This window comes from Gavia stellata, chromosome 1, assembly GCF_030936135.1.
Source record: "Gavia stellata isolate bGavSte3 chromosome 1, bGavSte3.hap2, whole genome shotgun sequence".
NCBI lineage: Eukaryota > Metazoa > Chordata > Aves > Gaviiformes > Gaviidae > Gavia > Gavia stellata.
The window spans coordinates 59,657,071-59,683,721 of NC_082594.1; the positions used below are offsets into that span (position 1 = coordinate 59,657,071).

At 43.5% G+C, this 26,651-nt stretch overlaps 1 protein-coding gene across 1 annotated transcript in view; it reads left to right on the top strand.

Moving 5' to 3' along the window:
* The first annotated feature begins 230 nt into the window (after nucleotides 1–230).
* The window catches only part of PCCA (propionyl-CoA carboxylase subunit alpha), a 302,331-nt gene continuing 275,910 nt past the window's right edge, over nucleotides 231–26,651 (top strand). Inside the window, exons 1-4 of the mRNA XM_059832438.1 lie at nucleotides 231–293; nucleotides 8,247–8,324; nucleotides 11,825–11,872; nucleotides 11,969–12,037. Of these exons, the coding sequence (XP_059688421.1) occupies nucleotides 231–293; nucleotides 8,247–8,324; nucleotides 11,825–11,872; nucleotides 11,969–12,037 (258 nt within the window). The remainder of the gene's footprint in view (nucleotides 294–8,246; nucleotides 8,325–11,824; nucleotides 11,873–11,968; nucleotides 12,038–26,651) is intronic.

Below are 26,651 nucleotides of genomic sequence, written 5' to 3' on the forward strand. Positions count from 1 at the left end.
GGCACAGGCACAGGCACAGGCCGAGGCCGAGGCCGAGGCCGGCCTGCCGGCAGCTGCCGGGACCCGCGGGCACGGGCTGCGCGGCCCCCCGCGCCCCTCCCCGCCTCCAGCAGGCGGCCGCGCTTGCTCCCTCGCGCCCGCGGCGGCTGCTGGGATTGGCTGCAGGCGGCCCGGCCCTCCGCCGCCGCGGGTGAAAGGGCGGCCGGGCAGCGGCGGCCGCAGCAGCAGACATGGCGGCGGCGCTTCGCTGGGGGGTCGCGGGCGGCCGCCGAGGGCTGCGGGCGCTGCTGAGGGTGAGAGCCGCGTTGGGGGCGGGTGGACCAGGGAGGGCTGGGAGTGTGGTTTCCTCCCGCCTCCCCGTTCGCTGCGCGGTGCTCGGCGCTGAGCTGGGGGGCTGCTCCCGGGGGCGATTGAGGGCGCCCCTGTGTAAAGGGCTGGGGCCGGTCCCCCTCCCCCGTGAGGGGTGCGGATGGGGTCGCTGGGCGGGTGCTGCCCTCCCTGTGTGTGCGGGGGTCGCCCCTCCTGAGGAGGGCTGTGGAAGGGGGCGTCCCCGTCTGAAGGGTTGGGGCTGTCGCTGTCGGGGGGTGCCCCCCCCGGGCTGGGTGAGGGGCCGCTGGGGAGCGTGTGCGTGCGGGCGTGTTGCTGCGGCGGTGACAGGTTGCCGGGTGGAAGGGGGGGGGGGTGCCGCCCCTCCGGCTCCCGGGAGGCCGGTGCCGGCTGGGGCGCCCTGGGCTGGTGGCTGGAGTGGCGGCGGGGAGCCGTCCGCCCGGCGGGCTGCGCAGCTGGCGCGCCTCTGGCCGGGCGGTGGTCTGCGGGTGCTGGCTTGGACGGCGGTGGTTGCCGTGAAACTGTAAAAGCTGGGTCCTGGGTTCGGTTTCCGAGGGCTCGCAGCATCCAAGAGTCTGTTCCTTGCTGTGTCCTATTCGTGTGCTGCTAGAGTGTTTTTTGTTTTTTCCTTTTTAACTTAATTCGCTGCTGCTGGAGGGTTATGTGCTACTCCTTGTTTACTTCTGTCCTCTCCCTCTGTTAAACTGGAGCTTATCAAAACTCAGGGGTAGAGTGTAGTTTTGTACTATTTTTAGTAGCAAAAATCTTAGCTCATAGAGGAAGGCTACTGCTTTGTGAAACTGTGTTGTCTCTTCTCCCTTTACCCCAGATACTTGTGGATCTTTCAGCCATCACTTAAAGCTTTACTGTGGTTCTTTTATTCTTCTACTTTTCATGAGAATACAATAAACTCATTGCAGGACTACATTAACGATTTTGATGAAGACTTTAAACTTCTAGAAAGCCTTATTCCTTAGGCTATGGAGTAACTTCAATGAGGCATTTGCTATGTTTTCTTCTCTATTACTTCTACAGATTGCGTTAAAAGAAAGAGGAGATTATTTAGGACAAGAACAAGCAGCATTATCGCATGGTGTTTTGTAACAGTTGAATGACACTACAACTAGTTTGTATATGGGAAAATTGGTGCAAAATACTTCTAATTGCTTACAACAGGAAGAACTTGTAATTATTTTTTTTCCTGAAAGGAAAGTATGTGTGAAGGTCTGCAAGCTCCAGTGGAGAAGAGAGGATTGACTGCAGAAAATTTTTGCTCTGTGTACCCCTGAGGGTGTGGGATACATTTCTGGAGAGAAACCTAACCCTGTAACAATACTGTAAAGAAATTCTCATGTGTCTTTAGGGATCATGTAAAGGAGATAGTTTATGTGGCCAGAGCATTTTGAGAAGGGGTTAAAGAGGGGAAGAAAGGATGTGCTTCACCCAAGTATTTTTTCCTCAGGAAATATGCATAGCAAACCAGTTTTGCTGCGAAGGTGTTTGTGAGAGAAGCTTCTTGAAAAGTGAAGAGAAGTTTAAGAATGATTGGAGGCAGTGATTTGGAATTAGCAGAGGGCTTGTTCTGTTCAAAGACTTTATTTTTGGTAGCTGTATACACGTGTATGTGTGTATAGATATGGAAGACTTCTGCTCTTCCCACTAAATAGTCCAAAGACTTTGATGTCAGTCCTTTGGAGCTTCCCTGTGAAAGGCCTACTTTGTCTCCTTCCTTCTAACATCTCAAGGGTATGGTCTGACTGTGTGAGTGTGAACATTGTAGAAATGGTATGTTGGTGACACTTTTGTAAAACAAAGTATTTTTATAGCTAACTAATAGCACTTGTGACTTAGGTAACTGAACAGATTTTTAGTCCTTAATACCTGTGTATGAAAGTCACCTTCAAGACTTCAGTATATCGGAAAAGATTTAATCAAACACATTTGCATAGGAATTACTTTCATAGATTCTTTTATCTTTTGCTAATGTAAGCAAATAATATAATTTTAGGTGCATGGAGCATATTATTTATGTGCAATAATATAATTTAATGTGCTTGGAGCTCTTATATTTTTTGTAAGGGCTAGTAGCTAGTGAGTTATCCTTAACTTCTTTCGCCCCCCTCGTGCGGGAATCAATAAAGGACCTGAGAAAGGACAGTACAAAACCACCAAGCTGGAGATTCAACTAATTGCTGTGTTTCTAATCTAATGCTTAGCAATTCTATTTAGCTTTTGTGTAGAACTGGTTCTGTTTAGAATATAACAAAAATTTCTTTTTGAGTGCTTTGCACTTCTGGAGCTGGGAGAAAATCTGATATTGAAAGAAGGCTGTTGTTACAGAATGAGGATGAGAGATCGCTTTTGGTATTTCAGTCTAGAAATGCTTCTGAGAGAGCTGTCAGACTGTTTAAAATAATGTAGAAGAAAGCAATAAATACTATACATCATGAAATCAAAAGTAAACTGCTGCCATGGATTTTTATTAGTGTAGATCAGTTTTCTAACAGTTGAACTAAATGTATGGAAAGTTTCTCTCCCACCTGTGCCCTCATAAGTTGTTATCTGTGCACCCACCATTTTAAGTCATGGTTGTTATTTGTACAGCGAGAGCTCCTTGCTCTCTTCTATGATGTTACTTTTAGCATGCCGTTATTCCAGGGAAATGTTTTTCCCCTTGTTTGAATACAGAAGCATTCGGCTGATGGGATAGCAAGATTGGTGACCATTTTAACTCCCTTCCTTAATGTCAGATGATACCAATCTGTGGAGATTAATGTAGACCTAAACTTCTGGAGTTCGGTGATAATTTCTAGTATGTAAACTACAGATTTTAGTAGTGACAAACACTCTTAAAGCATACCACAGGTAGAGACTTCTGGTTTTCTCCTTGGTCCCAGAAGCAGCTGTTTGGATTCTATAGGCAAAGCATGCTGTGCCATCTACTATGGGTAAATCTTAGCTCTGGAAGAAAAAGTTAAGAGTTTATTAAAGTTTACATTGAGTAAAAAATGTCAGTCTTGTTCTGAAAGACTATTTGTGTGTGTTAATTTTCTGGGTATTTTGTCTGTCCCAAACTCACATTGGTGGTTCCTGCATGATTGTTACAGTGCTGTGACCTATTTCACAGGCGCTGGCCTTACTGGAGCTATTTAAGCTGCTGCTGTGAGAAACAGTTCCAACTTTCTGCAGCTGCTAGGTCTTGATCACAGGCCATTCCTTTTGGGCTTCTGTCTCCCTCCAACTTGTGCCAGCACTGCTGCTTGAATAGCTAAGTGCATAAGCTGGACTGAAATCTGGCTGAGAATGTGTTTTTCCCACTCCTTGTGAGTATCTTCTCAGCTGGATGTATTCCCTGGTTTGGTTCACTGTGTGACTGTACAAACTTTTGGGACTGGCACAAGAGACAAGGTACTTGGGTATAGAAATGATTTAGTTTTAAAAAAATAGCCCTAGGTGGATGGGTGTTTCCTTGCTTGTAGTTTGTGTGCTGTGTTGGCAAATATGAAAAATGGATTTTGTCTTCTCCCTCTTAGAATTACCAGTGGCTCTCAAACCTGGTGGGAGTGAAAGAACTGTTATGTGTAGTGCAGTGTGCCTTACCTGAACCTTGTAGTACATCTTTGCAGTTGGCTTCAGGAGGATCTGCTTACAGTTACAAGTGCTTGACTGGTCAGCATTCTCTCGGAGAATACAAAGGAAGGGAAAGTGCTTCATTAGAGAAAAAAACCCAGAAGTGTTATGTTTGCTTTTCTGGTTACAAGATTTGTACGATCTTGTATTAATAAGCTACATTTTGAGCCTTAGATTAAAATTCTTGCAGACACCTGAAGTTCCTGTGTAAACAATACGGGGAAAAAACCCCATTTTCTTCATGTTTACAATTACTCAGGAATGCTTAGAGCTAATGGGAAATACACTGCGAATATAAAGGGATTATTCTTGTGGTGTCTTAAACTTGAATCTCTGAAAGCGTAGGGGCAAAAATCTTAGTAGCATTGCTAGTGGAAGACAGAAGGAAGAGGTAGAATTTATGGCTAGTGAAAATAAGTATGCTACTCTAGCTGTTACTATTGGGTATTGCTTACTGTATTTTCTAGTAGTGCTAGAATATACATTCCTTCCCATATTAATGTCTTAAAGCAAATGTTGGTATGTGATGCTTTTCCTGCCTGAAATCTGGAACTCTGCATCTCCATTTCAACACTGAGACCTTTTTCTGCCTGGAAAGCTCAGTATCAATGAGTTATTTACAAAATGACCAGTATGGCAGGGAAATTTTTCCTTGATGAGGGACATAAAAACTTTTAATAACACACATGTAAGCCATCTCTAAACAGATTTATCTTCTATTTTGCTGTTGTGTGCTGTGTCCTTAAACCACCTGAAGAGATTTTCTAGGGCTGCACTGGGTCCTGGGTTCTCTGCTAGGCATCGAAGTGGCAGTGTGTGATGAGCGTACTGTTCTACAACTTAATCTGTACTTTGATTTAAGTAAAGTTATAAAATAGCTGTTACAGCTATTCAGGTTTGAGCTCAGTTTGGCTATTGTGCAATTAATAGATAAAGCAGGATGCATTTCCAAAATACAGTACTAACACTGTTTTTTTGAGGATTTAGTAGAGGTGGGAAACTCCAAGCCGAACTCAGAAGTCCAGAGTTGAGATCTCATAAATGAATAGTCTGTGTTCTTGTGTTTTCAAGAGTCAAAAGTTACTTCAATTTGATAAAGCAAGTCATGAAAAAAGTTATAACTGATGACTCTCCTGCACTTCCCTAGTTTTGCAAGATAGGAAAAGTCACTAGGTCAAGCTGAACTCTCTGGGCTTGGTTCTGAGGAAATTTTTGTGTAAGGTACAATACCTGGGGCATGTGTGGTTTTGGGGAAGCAGCCAGTTAAGAATCCAGCTTGAGGGTTAGATTGGCTCGTCTGGGTTGGTGGTTTGAGAGTTCTTTGGAGGTTTTGGTGTAGGTTTTAATGAACCTACCTATAGCAGGAGCTTGGGAGCCTGGAGTAGGTGACAGCTGAGTGGCTGTTGATTTGGAGGTGGCAATTCAGCCATGTTCCATTGTGGCCCTAGTCATGAATTATTTACAAAATGTCTGTTTCCTTTAAGTACTTATTTGATAGCTTATAGTGTGGCTGGGAGCAGACCGCTACAGAGGCTATTTTTGAAGTGGATTCTGGATTAAGCAAGCTGTTAAATCTTAGTGTGTATTGGTACAGGTACATATGAAACCCCACAGCATCTTCATTCCAAAGCTGTGAATTAGAGTTGGAATTTCACATCTGATTTGAGCAATATGCTTGACTTGTTTTAGGAAATTACCCCACATATATTCAATTCAGGGCTGAACCTGGTTCTCTTGAGTGATTCTAGTGTGTGTGGGAGGAGGTAGTTAAGTTTTTAAATGTACATGCATAATTATTAGGCTGTTACAAGATATTTGTGAAATCTGTCCAATTCTGTAGTGTAAAAAACAGAGCTGAGTGTGGTTTAATGCTTTTCCGGTTTTTTAATTGCTTAGTAACTTTACTCTTTCTGTATAAAAAGTTTGAACAGGGCTTTTTTCCATGACAGCACATGGCTAAGATTCTGAAACTTTATGCTAACTACTTCTCCCATCATAGCCTTTCCTTCCAGTTTCCATCTGTGGCATAACTTTTTCTGGCTTCTCATATGCATTCAAAACTAGCTTGTATAAAAGGTGTTTACAAGAAAGTTCAGAAGCTTTTCCTCCATTGCCTCCACACACACCCCCACCCCCCCAGCTAACCGCAAGTATTTAGATTAGCCCCACTGACCCTTAACAAGTGCTTTCTTCAGTGAATAATATTAACTTGGTGGAGATTTTTTGTCCTGTATGACCTTCTTTAGATTATTTGTGGTCCCACAAGCACTTCTGTCAATAGTGTTTGAGAGGAGAGGGACTCAATCTGCTTAACTGCATGTACTCTGGAGCAGGAGAGTATATGCTGCTGCTTCTGCTATAGCTATCCTTGCTCCTCCCTCCAATAGGATCTAGACTGCAATACAGTCACTGAAGGTGTAACAGTCCTGCTGTAGACTTGGGATAATGACCAGCTGGCAGGTTGGTTGCAGCTGGCAGAATTCAGTCCTTAATTGTATCTTCCCTCTTTAATGCCTGAAACAGCTTGTACTGTCACTTCCTCAGGTGAAGAATAATATCCCTCTGCAAAAAAGGAACCTTTGGTGGTTTTGATTGTAGCACATCAAATGATTTGCATTTCAGGTTGTTATCCTGGATTTTATTTGGAGAGTGAAGTGAAAAAATGAAAGAAGCAAAAAAACCTGACCAAAAAAAACCTGAGTGGGAGAGAACCCAGTGTGAGAAACAGGGTGGAACAGTTGGTTTCCACTAACTCTGTAGTTCCAGAATAATTTATCTGGATTACCTGGGACAGTGTATGCTATGTTTGCCACTAATGATTGGCATCTAAGTGATTTGTGAAGCTGTAGCAGCTTTCTACTCATGAAGCTGGGTCTGAGCTGGCATGAGGTAGTGTGCTGTAAGGCTTCCTTTAGTTCTGTGTTACAGGACTTGTATTGAAATATATTGTTTTTCCTTTATAACATTATAATACCAGCAGCATTACAAGTGTGATGTGTTTCTCAATCCTGATCTGGTTTCTGCTCTCTGTGATGCAACATGAAAAGTATCTTTAAACTAGATCAGGCTAGAGGGCTGCACAGGGAGTGTTCTCATTCCAGTTACTGCCAGCCACTAGTACTTCAGAGCCAGCCATGAGCTTACAGTAAACTTAAGATAATTGAAAAATTGATAAAATTCTGTGTTTACTACTGTTGTGGAAGGAGCAGCTGAATTATCTAATTAACCTTTTTATATGAACATATACTTCCTTGTTTTTTGGTCTCCTTTCTAGTGTAGTCCATCTTCGTCATTTTCAGTCTTTTCTCATGGGAGAGCCTTTACTTTCTACTAAACTTCTTACTCAGATTTCTGCAACTTCTGAAAATTCTTTCAGCCAGAATTGACATGTTCTGAGTTCTGGCAGGTGCCAGTCATTGCTGTTTTGTGCTTCCTACTAGATGATATTTGGTATTAAGGCTTTTTACAGTCTTTTTGGTTCTAACTGGGTGAGCAAGTGTAGTTTTCCCCAAGCTGCCTGTATCTGTATTGATGCAACTTTGGTGTGGGATCATTTGTCTGTCTGATTATTTTTGTTTATTAACTGTAACTACCATTATGTTGTAAAATGACTTGCTTGAAGTCCTGTCTGAATCTCCTTGATAAACTTGCAAATTTGCTGTATCATCTGTGGTGCTGTCTTTGAAATAGCATATGTATGTTTCCTTTCCTGAGACATATCATGCAAAATTGTTAAACTATAGGAGCTAAGTGTTTGTAGAAGTTGGTTTAGAGCAGAAATCTTGAAGAAAAGGAGAAAAAGGCATCTTTTCTTTAGACCACTGTCAGGGGTTGTGGTGGGGAAGACTGGGAGCCAAACTAGTATCTAAAGCCTGTCCTACTTTTGCTTTCCATACTGGCCCAGCCCATTATCTGCTCTAGTCCCAGCTGCTCCCTAGCAGTGAAGGCCTCTCCCCATCCCCAGTGCGTACAGATGCATGCTCTTCTGAGAAATTCTCGTAGGTATTTCTTGGAACAAGATGGAAAGAAGATGTTATAGTGGAGAGTTTATTAAAAATCATTTATACCGAAGCTAATGACTCTGTATCTAGAGCTTCTGAATTGCTTTTGGTTACTGTTTGTTGGATGTGTGCTTCTGGGAGGGCGGATATTTAAGCTTTCAACCACTTGGTGGGGGCATGGAAGGATATGGAAGAGTTTCCTCAAGATGTCAGTATATGAACTGTTTTTTTATCTTACTGGAATACTGTAACAGGAGGAAAATGTTTAACTCCCTCTTTATTCTGCAGTGTGAAGTGCTGTGTTCAAGATGGTGCCTTATAACTTCACATAAACTGTATTCATCTGTGTATGATCCAAATGAAAAGGTAAGTAGTATGGTGCATGTTTTCTCTTAGCATTTTACTGTACCACTGACATTTGGCTTTTAAAGCTGTCCTCTCCCCTGTGCTGCTACTAATAATGGTGGTTCTCCTAGTATAACCCCTGTACAGTCACTGGTTTAATAGCATGTTTTTCTTTTTTTAAACCAAAAAGGAAGTTGTTTTTGCAGTATACTTGTCAAGATTGGATACTACTTCAAGTGCATACCTTAAAAGGTTGGATAAGTGATTGTGAGCTTGGGAAAGTTAGATACTGGCCTGAATATGTTGTAATTATGAAACAACTATTAATATTTTGCATGGTGTGGGAGATGCAGGTCTGTTAAAACATCTGGGAGCTAGACTAGCCAAAAACTTTTCATAGAAACAAGTGTGCAATAGTAGTAGCGGTTAGATGATCTGAGATGGGGGTGAGAACTGTAGAGCTTGGATAAAGATGGGCCTTTAAGGCCTGCAGAGAATAATAAACCCTCACCTTGGGACTTGTGCAGTAGCAATCTCAATTTACAGTTACTAGCCAAGAAAAACTTTTCTTGTGGGAGATTGTCTTGGCATGGCCTCTAAAGTAACACACTTGGAAAAATAATGTGGCTGAAAGTAATGCTAGTATTGACAGGCAAGAATGCCAACAACTCAGGACTGGTAGGTTTGCCCTTACATACCAGTGTAGAAGCAATTAACTGTTAGTGAAATGGTATTTGAGAACAGGGAAAAACAGTATGTACCTAGAACTGTGGCTTAAAAAGAAGTCTTCTGAAGAAATCTGTATTCTTACAGTCCTTGTTTAATCAAGGTCCCCTTCCTTTTCTAAAGGCATAGTTACGTTTAGACAATGTAATTGGGTATTTGGTTTCTCCTAGCTATGTCATTCCAACCAGTGGCTACTACAGATAGCTTAAGCTCCTTTTTACTGTTTCCCTTCACTGCTCCTTCCACTGTCTTTGTAATGACAAGACTTTCATATCAGACCTTTTTAAGCTAATTAGTGGAAATTAGATAAAGAAATGCTGCATGTTACTTCAAAGCAGCATGGGGTTTTTTATGTGCTGGACTTGAGACTTGCCTTTAACAGCAGGAGTAAGAGTCCAGCCTCTTCCTGTTAGTGTCTTTATTGCAGAATTAAAAAATTAAAATGAACGTCAAATATTCTTAGCATCCTGATACTAAGAGTCTAGTCTTGCACTGTGACCATACTTGATTAATAAAACAACTCTTACATACAAAGAACTAAGTTGGTGAAGTATTTTGAGTTGTTAAACTTTTCAGTGCCCAGTATTTGGGAGCTTTTTTCATTCCCCCTCAAGTCTGTATGCCTAAAAAGCTTCAGGTACCTACAGTGCTGAAATTTAGATTTGGGAACAATTTGTGTGAGCATGTTGGAAACATTTCAGTTTTTTTGCTGGATTTCAGACCAGGTCCCCAGCTAAAAAAGCTCTCCAAACAAATTGCTAGCTCCTGTGGTGTTCTTACAGTATTTGTACTCTGATAATTGAGCTTGCTTAAGGATGTTTAAGATCATCTTTTGATTGGGGTGTGGGTGTGCCTGCATACTAAGCAGTGGTATGCATTCCTCAGCAGGTCTGGCTGAATTTACCATGTAAGCTTGCTGCAGCTCTTACCTGGAGGGTTTTATCACTTTATGTTGTTATCACATGGTAGTATTTTTAAACTGGTCATGTGATGCCAGCTCAGCCCTGGCTTTGAAGAAGTAAATTTTATCCAAGGGCACCTTGCATATGCCTATCTGTTTGGAGTAGGGGAGCAAACAATATATACTGTGGTCTGTCAATAGCAATTGCTGTTGGTGTTTTGCAGTGTTCTTTCCTCTCAAAACTGTCTTCCCCTCCCCAAATTAATGACTGGGGGGGGGGTAACAAACAGTTTAATTGTTGCAGTGGTGATACTTCCTCTGTGCCCAGTCCATAAGAAAAACAGCTGTTTAGTGTAGGGGAGGGAGAATAGCTATTGGATGTCTTAGGGTATAATTTGATAAACCTGATCTGGTATAACTGCAAGCTGCCCCTGAAGGGGAGAGTCCTGCTGGTTCCCTATTCTGTGTTTTGATTTGGAGTGTGGGAGGCAGAGTAGGACTGTTCGATTAGTGTGTTGAACTGGTGTGTCCTGAACCTGCATCCCTGGTAGGTCTGATGCATGGAAAGCAGGGGGGGTAAGTGTGTAAAGCAGGATTGTCTCTTTGATGGCAGCCTGTGTATACAACCAAGCAGGTGCAGTGTCAAAGTACACCTGTGTATTTGGAAGCAAGACCAGTGCCAGCAATAACCCTTACTCCCGGCAATGAGATTTTTATGCTGAGCAACTCTGCTTCTCCACCACTCTTTCTTAATGGGAAGTTTTTGTCTAGGGTGTAAGGCTTGTTGACTTCTGATAGTTTGTTATCCCCTTCTTAGAGGCACAATAGGAGTACTGAAGGTATATTTACTGCATTAAGTGCACTCCAGTGTGAAAGGTGACAGTGAATTTCAGGGGTGTACTAGATTTGATTTGGTCGCTACTTAGTATTGAGTGCGTAACGGTGTCATGATGGCGATGCAGGATTTTGCCATGTTCCTTGCATCAGGCTCAGCTACAAGGAGGGGCCAGGCTGGTACAACCCAACAAGCATGCCTGTATGGAGTGGAAGTGTTGGTCTTTTACCCTTCATGTCCTAGGCAGAGAGGAACCTCTCCTCCTTATGATTGGAATGCTTTCCATGACAGGTAAGTATTATGTTCCAGATCATCTGTGCTGGTTAGAGGCACTGACCACAGGTACCTGCTGCATACTCCAAGTAGAGGTAAAATCGGCTAGGTTTAGGCTTTATACAGGCACTTTACCAAAGCAGGTTTGGGAGCTTTCATGGGGGTACTGCAGTGCGAGAAAACCAGTTATGTTAACTTCTAGCAGAAGGATGGTAACATTGGCATGGACATTTGTGCTGTGTCTAGCAAATGTAAGTGTAAACTTTTAAAACATGATCTTTATAGAGTACTGCTATAATGTGGGGTCCTTCCTTTTATATAGTTTTAAAAAAAGCAGAGACCTGGGAAGTATGGTAAGCATGCCTCGTTTGAATATCTTCTGTGCATTAAACGTGCATCTTAGGCACTTCTAGGGTGGAGGTTGTTTGTGTGGATTTGGCAGTGCTTATGAATATCTCTTCCCTGGACTTGAGTGTCTCCTGAACCTCTGTAGAGTTCTAGTTCCTGCACAGTGTGTGATAAGGAGATCCAGGGAATGCTGGTGTGAATGGTCAACACCTTTTTCTTCTGAACCTGTATGTGCTAGGTAGATCTAGTATAGCATATCTTTTATGCTATATCATCATTGTTAAATCAGCAGAACCCTTTTAAAGTAGATGATCTTAGAGTTACAAGTTCATGGATAAGCTAGGGTTTTAGTGGAAGCAGAGGAGAAGATGTTTCTGGAGGGAGAAAAACTTGTGTTTTGTTCATCTCTAAAGGTCCTTATCATTCTTTTCCCTTCAGACTTTTGAAAAACTCCTTATTGCCAACAGAGGAGAGATTGCATGCCGAGTAAGTATGTAATCTTTTAAGTTAATTCTTTTTGTAGTTAATTCTTAAACTATTAGTATTTTAAATATTGATAATTGTCACTTTTTTATATGGTAGGTCATCAAAACGTGTAAGAAAATGGGGATTAAAACAGTTGCCATACACAGTGATGTTGATGCCAATGCTGTAAGTACTACTTGAATTCAAAAGGTAGATGGGTTTCTTACTGATTCAATGAGACTTGCAACTGTTACAGAGGCTTGTTGATTACCATGGTGGGCACGTTGGCAATTCTGAAGTATCTTTGTATATGTCCTTTTCCTCCATGTGCTTGAAAGGAGGGGAGATACCAAGGTGGGGGAGGATTGGACAAGTGTTTAGCATGTTTTTTGTGTAAACTCTTCTGTTTTGCTTGTGTAAATGTTACTTTGCTTTTTCCATGGATTAAGCTAGACAGGAACACCAGATAGATATGTGCATCAAGTGTAAGAGTGGCAGTAAACCTGAATTTTGTTTTGCTAATGTACACAAAGGCAATGAAAAGTGGATCTTGGGACATGGTATAGAACTTGGTACAAATTGTTCCTGAGCCTGGTAAATCCAATTCATTGCTTTGCACTTCCCAGATGAATGCCCTCTCTTACCAGGTATGCTGAACAGGCCTACTGGAGCTGTTCCATTTGATGAGGATAACTGAAGTGCCTTGAATATTCAACAGCATGGCAGGAAGGTGGTAAAATGGCTATCTAGACAAAGTAAGGTACTTGTCTACCTACTTGTCCATTTTCAGGTCTTATAGTCTTTTCTCTACTTTATTTTAGAAATATTTTAAGCCACTGGTAGCAAGAATAGGAAGATAATTTCCTGTGATATAACAGCAAGTGTAGTCATACTTGCATATTGTTATTGACAATTTGCTGTTTAGCAGCGCTGCACAGCCACATTCACTGGCATGAATTCATTCTGAAAATAGATTAAAAAAGCTCTTTAAAAACAGAAAACATATTATTTTGCCAGTCTGTAGTGGACTTGAGAAAATGAATTGGTCTCCTCTTCAGTGTGTCTGGATGGCTTTGTTTGTTGTATGGATTCTGCTATGAGCTGGAGAACATGAAAAAATCTGAATGCAGTAACTAAAAACCAAGATTGAAGAACATAATGAGGGAATAAGAATGACAGGAAAAAGTACAACTCATGACCTTAGGGAAGGGAGTAAAAATAGTGCATTACAAAGAGGAAACTGTAAACATAATAGCTACTCTGCTTCAATCTACAGTGCTGTCTTGGCTTTAAAATACGAATAGGGTCTTTAATTTGTAATTATTTATAAGAGAAAGGAAATCCAAGCTAGTATGTCAGAAATGGATTAATATACTTGTAACAGTTCATAAATATAACATTGAGCGTGCTAAATGAGATGCTGACATGTTGAGTTCCTGGACTAGAGATGAGGCCCTAACAAGTGCTGTAAGGGTAAAATAATGTCTGTTTAGCTCTTTTGATCCTTACTTAAATACTGATCAAACCTATCTGCACAAGGTTAAGCATTAGCTGTGGGCATTGAAGCAGCTCCAAGTATTTAAAGGAAAATGAGAGAAAAAGGGTACTTGTAATGCTGTTCTGTGTGCTTAAAATAGGGTAGTGGTATTAAGTCTAAGCAACATATGTATAATTAAACCAAAAAACTAGCTTATGTCTACCATAAATCCTCCAATTGCTACCTTGGGTGCTTGCACTGGGAAATAGTTTAACTAATGTCATCTGTCTTAATGACTTGGATACCTCCAGTTTTTCATTGTTTGTGGAAATGACCTTGTAATTGCAGTGATGTGTGCGACTGCTGGTTTGGACAATCTTGATAGATGAGTCCAAAGGCCAAATTCTTTGACTGTTACTTACCATAAAGTAACAAACCATGTTTGCCCCATGTTGTTCATTTGTGTTCAGGTTCTATTAACAGATATCTTCTTGGTTATACTCGAACACTCTGAAATCAAACTTGGGAGCTGATGCAATGTGCCAAATGAACTTCTGTCCTCATGTAGCTGGGAGAAACCTGTTTGCTTAGTGGTGGGATGCTATAAGAGTTGTGAATATCCTTTCGATTTTGTGCTTGACCAGAATTAAGCAAGACACCCCTTGTTCCTTCAAGACTTGTATTGCGAAGGCAATGAGTATCATAGGCAGCTACCCTGATGATAATCATTGAACCAAAGGTAGAAATAAATGTAAAGGTGTGTGGTTGAACTAGTTGCCCACGCCAAAGCTGTTTGTCTTTACTAAAAATTGTGGGACCTGGTTTTAAGTGACTAGAGTAGGTAGGGATGCTTTACAAAAATATTTTTCAGTAAGGTGTTTAGAAATAGCATTAATTGGAGTAGTAAATTTTCTGTTTAGAACTTAGAGTAACCTTTGAGATGTAGTAATAGCCCCTTATTTATTGCATTACTTGTCATCTGTGTAGCTACTTGTTGAAATATGGGTAGTCTGATACTCTTAATACTAGTTCATTTTTACAAATAACTGTAAAAGGAGGGCAAGCCAGACAGTCTGTTACATCTCTCTGGCTTTCCTTTCTGTCATACTGGTTGAAAACAGAACTGAAATTGAAGTGGAGCAGGGTTCCGTGAGTGTGCTCACTAAATATTCAAGGGGGGGGGGAACCCCAATCACAAGGTATTGAGCAATTCAGGCTCTTCAGTGATAGCGTCTAGTTTATTCCCCATCCAGTGTCATATGTAAATGACCCAAGCAGGTATTTTCACTGGTGCTTGGATAGGAATGGTATGCATAGTCTTAAAATCATTGGTCTTTGACTAAAGATACTGTAAGACTCACTACTGAATATTCTTATCCTAGAACTTTGTTTTGAAAAAAACCATTTTTGTTGAATATTCAACTTTTATTTCATTTTTTAATGTTAAAATTCTCTGAAATCCTTGTGGAGTTTACAGTGAAGGTGGTGGGAAGAGCTGAAATACATCTCATCTTTCAGTGAAACTACTTACTACTTGTTTTTCAGACTTGGTTTCTGTGGAACACCATGGCAAATGAGTATGCTATTAGAGCAGTATTAATTTTGACATACCTCATTAATATATAAAATTAGTAACTAGACTATAACAGTACAAAGAAATTTTCATTTCAAGAAATTAAAACGTTCCTGTTATGAGCAGGAAGCAGCAGAAAGGACAGTTATAAATTGGGAATGTGGCAAAACTTGAACAACCTGCTGAGAGCCAAATAAAGCTTACCCAAAGAAGGAAAATACAAAGAACAAAATACTGTTTTGTGCTCTTAATTTGAAATTTGAATCGGAAGGGTTTCTATAGGGTTAAAACTGATAAGGTGATAGGGGAGAACATTAACAAAGCTTAAAAGGAGGTGACTGACTTAAGAGTGCTTGTGTGTTAATGCAAAGTTACAGGTAGCTGGAAATGGTATTAAGTGGTATTGCATTACATCTACCTTTGTGGAGGTGTGAGGGGGTGTGAACTGAAAAAAGATTATGTCTGAAGTTACTTATGCTGTGGAAGGGAAGTTGCTGCTTTAACAACTGTCCTGAAATAAAATCATTGTGGTGGTAGGGGAAAACAGCCTGACAAAATGGCTACTGAGACCCCCATAGAGCATACAGTTGCTTATGTGGTACTGAGTGTGTTGAGCAAAGTAGGTCATAATGGATGGTTTTTAGGGTCTTGAAAATCCTGGCTAATACTTTTCATTACATCTATTATTTTGGGGAAAGTGGAGGAAAGAATTGTATACTGTTCAAAATGCTGATTTTTTTTTAACATCAGAGTTTGGCTTGCAAGGCACTAATTCTTTACACTTGGATAGGTAAAGTGGGCAAGGACCAATAGAATTTGGAATTTTTTTTAATTAAAACATCTGGTGGAGTTATTTTTGGGATGAGAAAACAAGCAAAGAAGTTCTGGCTGAACAGGAGTAATCAATTGTATGTACTTTTCCCCCTGAACTGATTGGAATAGAGGGTTAAGATGAAAGAGCCTCCTCAACCATAAATGTAACACTGATGGTGCAAACACTGTTAAGGAAAGCTAGAGAACTATTGTAATGCCTAATGTAATCAGCTAAAAGTATGATAAATGAAGAACAAGCTTTCACTAATTGGATCTGAACAAAAGAAGGTATAGCATAAAGCAGTGAATGAGATATAATTTTATTTGGCATTTTTTAACACAGCAGGGATTCTATAGCCATACGAAGCAATGAACTATAAATGACTGAAAAAATCCCATGGGAAAGTAATGTAAACTACTAAACTTCACAGAGTAGTGGACAGTTGTTAGCTATACTTCTTTAACACAGGTTTTTTTTCTATCAGTCACCGAAGAGTTCAGGTGTTATTGTATTAAATTGCCTTAAGCATAGGCATCTCTAAATGTTTTTAACTTCTGCAGATCATCTTATTCTGGATAATATAGAATAAAATTATGCAAATGCTTTTATTGATGTAAAAGTAATTGCACAGAATTCTCTAGAAACTGTAGTCTTCTGAGTGATGGAAAATGGAAAAAATTAAATGACCTAGAAATGGAAGATCTGTATTCCTTTTGTAACTTTATTTTTTAACCTTGGAGCCTGAGGCAGTATTTGTGAAGGAAGTTGGGGGGAAATGTTGTTTAGGGAAACTGCAAAACTGATTCAGCTTGTAAGCTCTCTAAACCAAGTCTGTATTGAGCTGAGTGAGTTTGAGTGAAGAAGTTGAGCTTTTGACTAAAACAATAAAAACTTTGAATTTTGCTGAATACTTCCCTGTAGCTTAATGGGTTGCTGTCAGGTTCTTTTGTTCTTAAGAAATCTAGTTAGCAAAAATAAATGTTGTGGGGGAATTTGGTGTTTATGTTTTAATCTAAAAAACTTAATTATATTGAAAAATGGAAGTTTATCCAAAACTGAGGTGTTTTCTTTACTTGTAACTAACTTAAAAATACAGAGGTCTTAAAATTTGTCCAAACTCACTTACTTTTTTTTGCTGTTTAAATATGCAAAGCTTTCTTCCACAATCTGCTACAAAACTAGAAATTCAATCACTTTGACAAGCTCATTGCCTCCCACTGGCATTTCAAGAGTTTGTACTAATATAACCTGAGGAGAGATCTAGTTCAAGTACCAATATGAAAAGGAAATGTTAATATTTTAATGCCTTGTTTAAATACATGATTCCCAGACTGTCTAGAGTATATGGAATGGCCTCTTTGCCTCCATGTACTGTCTGGAGACATTCACTCTTCATGAATGGTGTTGTTTCCAAGGGCTACAGAATAGGAACATGCCAGATCATGCCAAGGAAACATTAGGGTCAGGTTTGCAGTTGGTACTCTGTTCTTCCTTTGTGTTTACCTTTTGTTTCAAAACAGAAGTAAGCATGTTGCTTGTTTAATCACAAGAGATGGTGGAGGTGATGTTACTATCCTGACCCCTTGAGCTATCAAGTGAGCTACTGAACAGTTATGTAAAGCATAAAAGATCTAAGTGTTGGTCATCCTGTGAAGATTCAAATACCTCTGTGGAAGGAGTGTGCTTTTGTTCAAAACTATCTTGCTTGCCGAATGTAGTCTGCTTTTTCTTTTTAAAACTCTATCATTGCTTCTAAGCTGAATGGATTAGTGGAGGGCACTATTGATGAGGAACTAACCAAATTTTCATTGGCTGTGAGGAGCAATGAGAGCTTCATCTGCAACTTTGAAAGTTGGGGAGCTCATCAGAGCTCTTGGAGTACTAAAGTTTCAGCCTGTTCTCCAAAGGTTGGTTGTGTATTTTATTCAGTGATAGGATGATGTCAAATGCATATATGACCTTTGGAACAGGGACAAACACTCAGACTCCTTTTGTGTAGTTTGATGGCTAAGCTGAAATGTCACTTGTGTTGGATTCTGGTTGAAGCTGTAACATTGAGTAGGAGAGGAAGGGCGCAGCGTAGAATGCATAAGCATCATACTGCAGGACCTTTTGGGGACACTTCCTTGGAGGTGGGAAGTAGGTGCTGGAAAGAGGGAGTTGAACCCAGATCTTTTGACTTTTATAGGGAGGGTTATTTAATGACCAAGCTGATTTATTTGAAGTATCGATGCATGGATTCAAATCCATTTATTGGCAAAAAGCTCCTTTGGGCGGGAGGTGGTTGTTGTCAGAAGGTGTATTGAATTGTGCTTGGGGCAGGAAGATGTGGAAGCCTGGTCAGAAGTTAGTTGTGACTTAAATGTGCAGGTGCTCAGCGCTGTGGAGAGTGAAGCAGTGGTTCTGTGGGTGCTAATGACTGTCTACATCAGGTAGGTAGTGTAGAGTAACTGGAGTAGATCTGTGGAGTGAAATGGTTCATGCTGAAGACGTGGTGTCCTTGCTGCTTGCCTTTTAGCATCTCTGATTTGTTCTGGTCTGGTGCTGTGGACTCTGTACCTGCTAGTAGTGGTTTGATGCGCTTGCTGGACTGCACCTTTTGGTTGTGTTTTGCCTGGAAGATACACAGTTCATGTGCTTAGAGACGCCTGTGTGTTGGAGGTGAATGTGTTGTAAGCAGGGATGACTGAGAGATTAACTTAAAAAATGTGCTGCTGATTTGAACTTAAATGCTAATGTACACTTGCCTGAAGCAGCTCTAATTGCTTGTGTGGTACTGGCTGCCTAGGCCCTTTCTTGCTCTAGCACTTCTTGACCTTGTGCTGAGCTGTTGCAGTGCCCTGAATGCACCAGACACCTTATTTGTCAAGTTAGTTAACATTTTTTCTACTGATTTAGTATGCTAAAATATTTCAGTAGAATGTCTGACAGATCCTGGAGCCATGTACGGAAACAAGATGAGTTGGGAGTAGGTCAGCCATCAGTTAAAATTACTTCTGTTGCCTTGATGGCTGTAGGGCTCTGACACTGTCTCCATAGTTCTGGGGTTTGGAGAGATGTACAGGCACCTCGGTGATCAACCTTAGTCTAGGCAACAGGCTGAGCAGGGCTGAAGTCATAGGCTTCACTTGTTCTGAAGACTTGCCTCTCTTGGGGGACAGGGGATGAGTAGACAGCTCCTTCCTTTGAAACCATGAGTGTTTGCTGAGGACACTGCTTGAAATAGTCATTGGTGCTCTGGATCAATGGCTCCTGCTGCCATAAATGCTGGCTCAAACTTATTGTGCTTATTACAGGGAATTGCCCCAAGAAACCAAGTGGGTGTACACCTGTTGTAGCCCATTTTGCTTGTGTTAATCTCTAGATCTTTCCAGAGGTGGTGGTGGGAAGTGCTGTATGTAGTAATTTTTATGCAATTAAACATTGTCAGAGTGACAAAGAAGGATAGTTACACTATCTTCCTCTGTAAGAGGCAGCATGGTTTCCTGCTGCCTCACGCCCTTAGACAAGAACAGAAGGTCCTTGGACCCCTTCTCCTTTGAGGCTGAGTGTCCTGTCTTTTTCCTGACTTCATCTTTCACCCAGGTCCTCAGCAGCAACTGTTTCATTGTGCAGATTCACATCTGTTGCTCCTGTGGTTTATCTTGTTCCAGCTATGCTATTTGTTAACAGCTGTGGTTGTGGACATTCAAGGATGATCTGTTTTCAGGCAGTATTCATGAGCGATGCTATTTAGTAATACTATCTCATTTCTTGTCTGTGTGGGTGTAAATACTGGTTGGCAGGCCCTGTGCTGAATTTCCCTTTACTATTAGGATGACTAGTAATAGTTGACAACTAGTAATAGTTGACAGGTGCTTGGGAAATGGCTTTTACAACTGATCTAAGACTGCCTACTAAGAGTAGTTCTCTCCCCTTCTTACCTTCCTATCTTTTGTGTACCTGACATTTTTGGCACTACTACATGTGCAGCTTTTTGTTAAATGGATCCAGGCTGCTTATCTGAGAACAGTGAAGGAACTGAAAGAAATGTGCATCAGTAAGCTGGTGTGACTCCCTGCATAGGCAAATGAATGCTAGAGCTAATGCTATCAGGACGCTTGCTTGGGGACCAGGAGAAAGGAGAGTACCTGATTAACCTTGTGAGAGGTAGTGTAGATTTAGTGATTTAAGTTAGTATGGGCCTGTATCTCAGATAGCAGTTTACTTCCCTGCTCCCTTTTCCTCACATCCCCCAGTGGTGGGGTATGTGGTGGGACTATGTGAAGAGTGGAGCCGTCTTAAAAGATCCTTGTAAGGAGGGTTGTATTTAAAGCCAGATACTTTCCTTGATTGTTAGCTGTATAGCTAGACAAATAGCCAGGGTGTTGTGGAGCCTGTGGCTGACAGGCTGTGGTTCCATGGATGGGATCCTGGTGCTCCTTTTCTAGAGAGGGGTGTTAGACAAGGAGCTAAACTACATATGAAGTGTCTGAAAGATGGAAAAACTCAAGATTGGAGACATGAAACAAAGTGAAGGTGTAGTAAGGAGAAGGAAATAAATGCAGTGTTTGGGGTATAAGTTACAGGTATGGATGCATATGTCACTTTTATGGGTGTTGTGTAGGTTATACTCTTCTCCTTGTTCTTAAAAAGCATCTGTCTTTTACTTGTTTACTTTCAACAAGGTAGCGCTATAATGTAAAAAGGATGAGTTTGAGACCCTTGTACTTATTACCACTGAATTGTCTGTAGGTAGCAACTATCTTTGATAGTTGTTTCAAACACATGGTGGTTTGATTTAAAAAAAAAAAAAACCAAACACAACCCCCTGCCAAAAACCTGAAACCTTAGCTCTATCTTCCAAACTTGTCTAGTTCAGGGGTGAGGGGGAAAGTGGGAGTAGAATCATAATTTGAAGGTCATCGCTGGATAACAAGTTCATATTGGGGGGAAAAAACCCAAACCCCAAAACAAAACCCCCAAAAGCCTTTGAAAAAGCACTCCTCACCTTTGTGAATCACATATTTAAGAATTGCCATTAAAATACACATTCATCAATTAATCATGCAATCTTCACAAAATTAATTTACAACAAGAAAGAATTGCCTGCACCAAAATCAAAACATAATCACAACACCAACAAAAGTGGACAATTTACACAAAACACACCCCTTGTCCTTTTACCACAATTACAACAGAAATTACCCACAATAATTCTGCTCTTTGCTCTATAGCTGTGTTCAGTCATTCAGTCCATCTTTTGCCTGTTACCTTTCCCAGTTATTACCCTTATCTTGAATTCCTCATGCACTGAAAAAGGACTGTGGTGGGTTGACCCTGGCTGGATGCCCAGTGCCCACCAAGCTGCTCTGTCACTCCCCTCAGCTGGGCGGGGGAGAAAAATATGACAAAAGGCTTGTGGGTTGAGAGAAGGACAGGAAGAGATCATTCATCAATTACTGTCACAGGCAAAACAGACTTGACTTGGGGAAATGAAATTAATTTATTACCAATCAAATCAGAGTAGGATAATGAGAAATAAAACCAAATCTTAAACACTCCCCCCCCCCCTTCTTCCTGGGCTTAATTTTACTTCTGGTTTTTCTCTACCTCTTCCTTCCCAGCGGCACAGGGGGACCAAGAATGGGGGTTGTAGTCAGTTTATCACATGTTGTCTCTGCTGCTCCTTTCTCCTCACATTCTTCCCTTGTTCAAGTGTGGTGTCCCTCCCATGGGAGACAGTCCTTCATGAATTTCTCTAATGTGAGCCCTTTCCATGGGTTGCAGTTCTTCACAAACTGCTCCAGTGTGGACCCCTTCCATGTGGTCACAAGTCCTGCCAGCAAACCTGATCCTCTCTCCATGGGTCCACAGGTCCTGCCAGAAGCCTGATCCAGCATAGGCTTACCATGGGGTCACAGCTTCCTTTGGGGCACATACACCTGCTCTGGTATGGAGTCCTCCATGGGCTGCAGGTGGATATCTGTTCCACTGTGGACCTCTGGGCTGTAGGGGGACAGCCTGCCTCACTATGGTCTTCATCAGGGGAATCTCTGCTCTGGCACCTGGAGCACCTCCTCCCCTTCCTTCACTGACCTTGGTGTCTGCAGAGCTGTTTCTCTTGCATATTCTCACTCCTTTTTTTCTCTGGCTGCTGTTGCGCAGTTGGTTTTCCCCTTTCTTAGATCTGTTATCCCAGAGGCGCTACCACCATTGCTGATTGGCTCGGCCTTGGCCAGCGGCAGGCCCATCTTGGAGCTGGCTGGCGTTGGCTCTATTTGACACAGGGGAGGCTTCTAGGGGCTTCTTCCAGAAGTTACCTCTATAGCCCCCTGCTACCAAAACCTTGCCAGGCAAACCCAATACATGCCCCCAAGCCAAAACCACCAACCAAACAAAACAACCACAACTCCTTCCCCCCAAACAGCCTCCACCCCTGACTTTAAAGTATCTTGTTTAATATAGGTGAAGAATGGTAGTCTGTTCAGAATCACTAAGGTTGGAAAAGACCTGTAAGATCATCAAGTCCAACCATCAACCACCACCACCATGCCCACTAAACCATGTCCCGCAATGCCATGTCCACATGTTCCTTGAACACCTCCAGGAATGGTGACTCCACCACCTCCCTGGGAAGCTTATTCCAGTGTTTCACCACTCTCTCAGTAAAGAAATTTTTCCTAATATCCAGCCTGAACCTCCCCTGCCACAACTTGAGGCCATTTCCTCTTGTCCTGTCACTAGTCACTTGGGAGAAGAGACCAACACCCACCTCTCTGCAACCCCCTTTCAGGTAATTGTAGAGAGCCATAAGGTCTCCCCTCAGCCTCCTCTTCTCCAGGCTAAACAACCCCAGCTCCCTCAGCCGCTCCTCATAAGACTTGTGCTCCAGACCCCTCACCAGCTTCGTCGCCCTTCTCTGGACACGCTCCAGCACCTCAATGTCCTTCTTGTCGTGAGGGGCCCAAAACTGAACACAGGATTCAAGGTGCAGCCTCACCAGTGCTGAGTACAGAGGCACGATCACCTCCCTATTCCTGCTGGCCACACTATTTCTGATACAGGCCAGGATGCCGTTGGCCTTCCTGGCCACCTGGGCACACTGCTGGCTCATATTCAGCTGGCTGTCAGTCAACACCCCCAGGTCCTTTTCCTCTGGGCAGCTTTCCAGCCACTCTTCCCCAAGCCTGTAGCGTTGCCTGGGGTTGTTGTGACCCAAGGGCAGGACCTGGCACTTGGCCTTGTTGAACCTCATACAATTGGCCTGGGCCCATCGATCCAGCCTGTCCAGATCCCTCTGCAGAGCCTTCCTACCCTCATGCAGATCAACACTCCCACCCAACTTGGTGTCATCTGCAAACTTGCTGAGGGTGCACTCAATCCCTTCATCCAGATCATCGATAAATATATTAAACAAGACCGGTCCCAAAACTGAGCCCTGGGGGACTCTGCTTGTGACTGGATGCCAACTGGATTTGACTCCATTCACCACGACTCTCTGGGCTCGGCCGTCCAGCCAGTTTTTTACCCAGAGAAGAGTGCACCTGTCTAAGCCACGATTCGCCAGCTTCTCCAGGAGAATACTGTGGGAGACAGTGTCAAAGGCTTTACTGAAGTCCAGGTAGACAACTTCCACAGCCTTCCCCTCATCCACTAGGCGGGTCTCCTGGTCATAGAAGGAGATCATGTTGGTCAAGCAGGACCTGCCTTTCATGAACCCATGCTGGCTGGGCCTGATCCCTTGGTTATCCTGCACGTGCCCTGTGAGCGCCCTCAAGATGAGCCTCTCCATAACCTTCCCCAGCACCGAGGTCAGGCTGACAGGCCTGTAGTTCCCCGGATCCTCCTTCTGGCCCTTCTTGTAGATGGGTGTCACGTTGGCAAGCCTCCAGTCGTCTGGGACCTCCCCTGTTAACCAGGACTGTTGATAAATAGTGGAGAGTGGCTTGGCAAGCTCCTCCGCCAGCCCCCTCAGCACCTTTGGGTGGATGCTATCAGGCCCCATAGACTTATGAGTGTCCAGGTGGTATAGCAGGTTGTTAACTACTTCCTTCTGGATCATGGGGAGTTTATTTTGCTCTCCATCCTTGTCTTCCAGCTCAGGGAGCTGAATACCCTGAGGATACCTGGTCTGGCTGTTAAAGACTGAGGCAAAGAAGGCATTAAGTACCTCAGGCTTTTCCTCATCCTTGGTGACAATGTTCCCCTTTGCACATCCAGTAAAGGATGGAGATTCTCTTTGGCTCTCTTTTTGTTGTTAATGTATTTATAGAAGCATTTCTTGTTATCCCTTATGACCGTGGCCAGATTGAGCTCTAGCTGGGCATTTGCCTTTCTAATTCCCTCTCTGCATGACCTAAGGAGATCCTTGTACTCTTCTTCAGCTGCCTGCCCCTTCTTCCAAAGGTGATAAACTCTCCTTTTTTTCCTGAGTCCCAGGAAAAGCTCCCTGTTCAGCCAGGCCGGTCGTCTTCCCCGCCAGCTCTTCTTACAGCATGTGGGGACTGCCTGCTACTACACCTTTAAGATTTCCTTCTTGAAATCTTAAAGGGACCCTCTCAACCACTGTCCTGAACAAGCTTAAGTCTGCCCTCTGGAAGTCCATGGTAGTGGTATTGCTGACCCCCCTCCTTACTTGGACAAGAATTGAGAACTCTGTCATGTCATGGTCACTAAGCCTAAGATGGACTCTGACCATCACTTCTCCCACCAGTCCTTCTCTGTTCTTAAACAGCAGGTCAAGCAGAGCACCTCCCCTGGTAGGCTCCCTTACCAGCTGTGTCAGGAAGTTATCTTCCACACACTGCAGGAACCTCTGGGACTGTTTCCTCTCAGCTGTGTTATACTTCCAGCAGACATCTGGTAAGTTGAAGTCCCGCACAAGAACAAGGACTTGAGATTGCGAGACTTCTGCCAGTCGCTTGTAGAACACTTTGTCCGCCTTTTTGTCCTGGTTGGGTGGTCTATAACAGACACCCAGCAGGATATCTGCCTTGTTTGCCTTCCCCCTCATCCTCATAAGCACTCGACGTTGTCATCACAATCATTGACCTCTATACAATCAAAACACTCCCTAACATACAGAGCCACCCCACCACCTCTCCTTCCTTGCCTATCCCTCCTGAAGAGCTTACAGCCATCCATTGCAGCACTCCAGTCATGCAAGTCATCCCACCATGTTTCTGTGATGGCGACTATGTCATAGCTGTCCTGCTGCACGATGGCTTCCAGCTCCTCCTGTTTGCTGCCCATGCTGCGTGCATTGTAGTAGATGCACTTGAGCTGGGCTGTCGATTTTGCCACCAACATTGGCATGCCACCCCATGGTTCATCTCCAGGCAGCCTGGTTTCACCCCCTTCCCCATTTGAATCTAGTTTAAAGCCTTCTCGATGAGGCTCGCCAACTCATAAGCAAGAATCCTTTTCTTCCTTAGGGATAGTTCAACTACATCTGCTGCCAGCAGGCCCGGTGCTGTGTAAACCGCCCCATGGTCAAAAAACCCAAAATTCTGCCGACGGCACCAGCTTCTGAGCCACGTGTTAACCAGGTGTGTTTTGCTGTTCCTTTCAGTGTTCCTCTCTGCCACTGAAGGGATTGAGGAAAACACTACCTGTGCTCCTGATCCCTCAACCAGTCACCCCAGCGCTCTGAAGTCCTTTTTAATCCCTTTTAGGCTTCTTTGCGCAACCTCGTCGCTGCCAACCTGCAAAACCAACAGCGGGTAGTAATCAGTGGGCCATACCAGACCAGGGAGTTTCCTAGTGACATTTCTCACCCAGGCCCCAGGGAGGCAGCAGACTTCCCTGTGGGTTGGGTCTGGTTGGCATACTGGGCCCTCTGTTCCCCTCAGAAGGGAACCACCTGTGACAATTACCCTTCTTTTTGTCTTAGTAGAGGTGGTTGTGATGTGTGGGGCAGACACAAGGCAACCCCCTAGAAGGACTGTCATCCATATCCTTGTTATCCTGGCCCTCAAGTTCCAGAGCCCCATATCTGTTGTGTAAGGGCAGCTGGGAAGGTGAGGGAGGCTGGGAAGGGATTCATCTTCTGCCCTGAGGAGGGACCTGTTTCCATTCCCCTTTATCTCTTAGGTCCCCTCCTTCTACCCAGTGGCAAGAGGGTAAGGGATCCTCTGCTTCTCGTGCAGCCTCCATCTGCTGCCTTTGCTTCAGGCATGGTAGGGTGTGGCTCCCCCAGTCCATCTCCCTCTCCCACTCCCTGATACTCCTCAGCCTCTCCACCTCCTCTTTCTGCTCTGCCACCAGGCTGGGCAGATGGTTCACCTGGTCGCACCGCACGCAGGTGGTGTCTCTCCCGGCCTCTGGCACGAGCTACAGGCTCAGGCACTCCTGGCAGCTGGAGACCTGGACAGCCGCGTGCCTGAGCTGGAGCTCTGTCTGGGTCACCACATTCCTTCTGGCAATGGCTTTTGGCCGAGTGGAGACCATAGCTGGGGCCTCTTCTGGGAGGGTGATGGCCGCCTGTCGAGAGACCCTCTAAAGCCAGGAAAGGAGGACTGCACCCTGCCCACATGCCTTCCCTGTACACCCTGCCTGCGCGAACTGCTGCACAAACCGACACACCACGCCCTGTTCGCCGCGCTCTGGGTCGCTCACACTCCCTGGGGGCTGCACTTGTACGCGAGGGGCTTAGGCTGCCGCCGCTCTCGTCCTCACCCACGCTGAGTCAGAGCTGCTGCTCGTCAGGAGGTCTCTCTGCCGGGGTGGGGGTGGGTGGGCTGGGGCACCCTCTCTCCCCCCGCCTGTGCTTTCGCCTTCGCTGTTTGCTGCTTTAGGAAGGGTCCCCCGTTGCAATCCTCCGCTCTGGAGCCCTTGGCCTCAGTGGCTTGTTTCAATACTTGGTGCAAGGTAATAGCTATGTGGTGACTTGGATTGAGAGAGGTGTGTGTATTCTGTTTAGATAGAGTACCTTTTTGAGTTTCTGTCTTGCTGT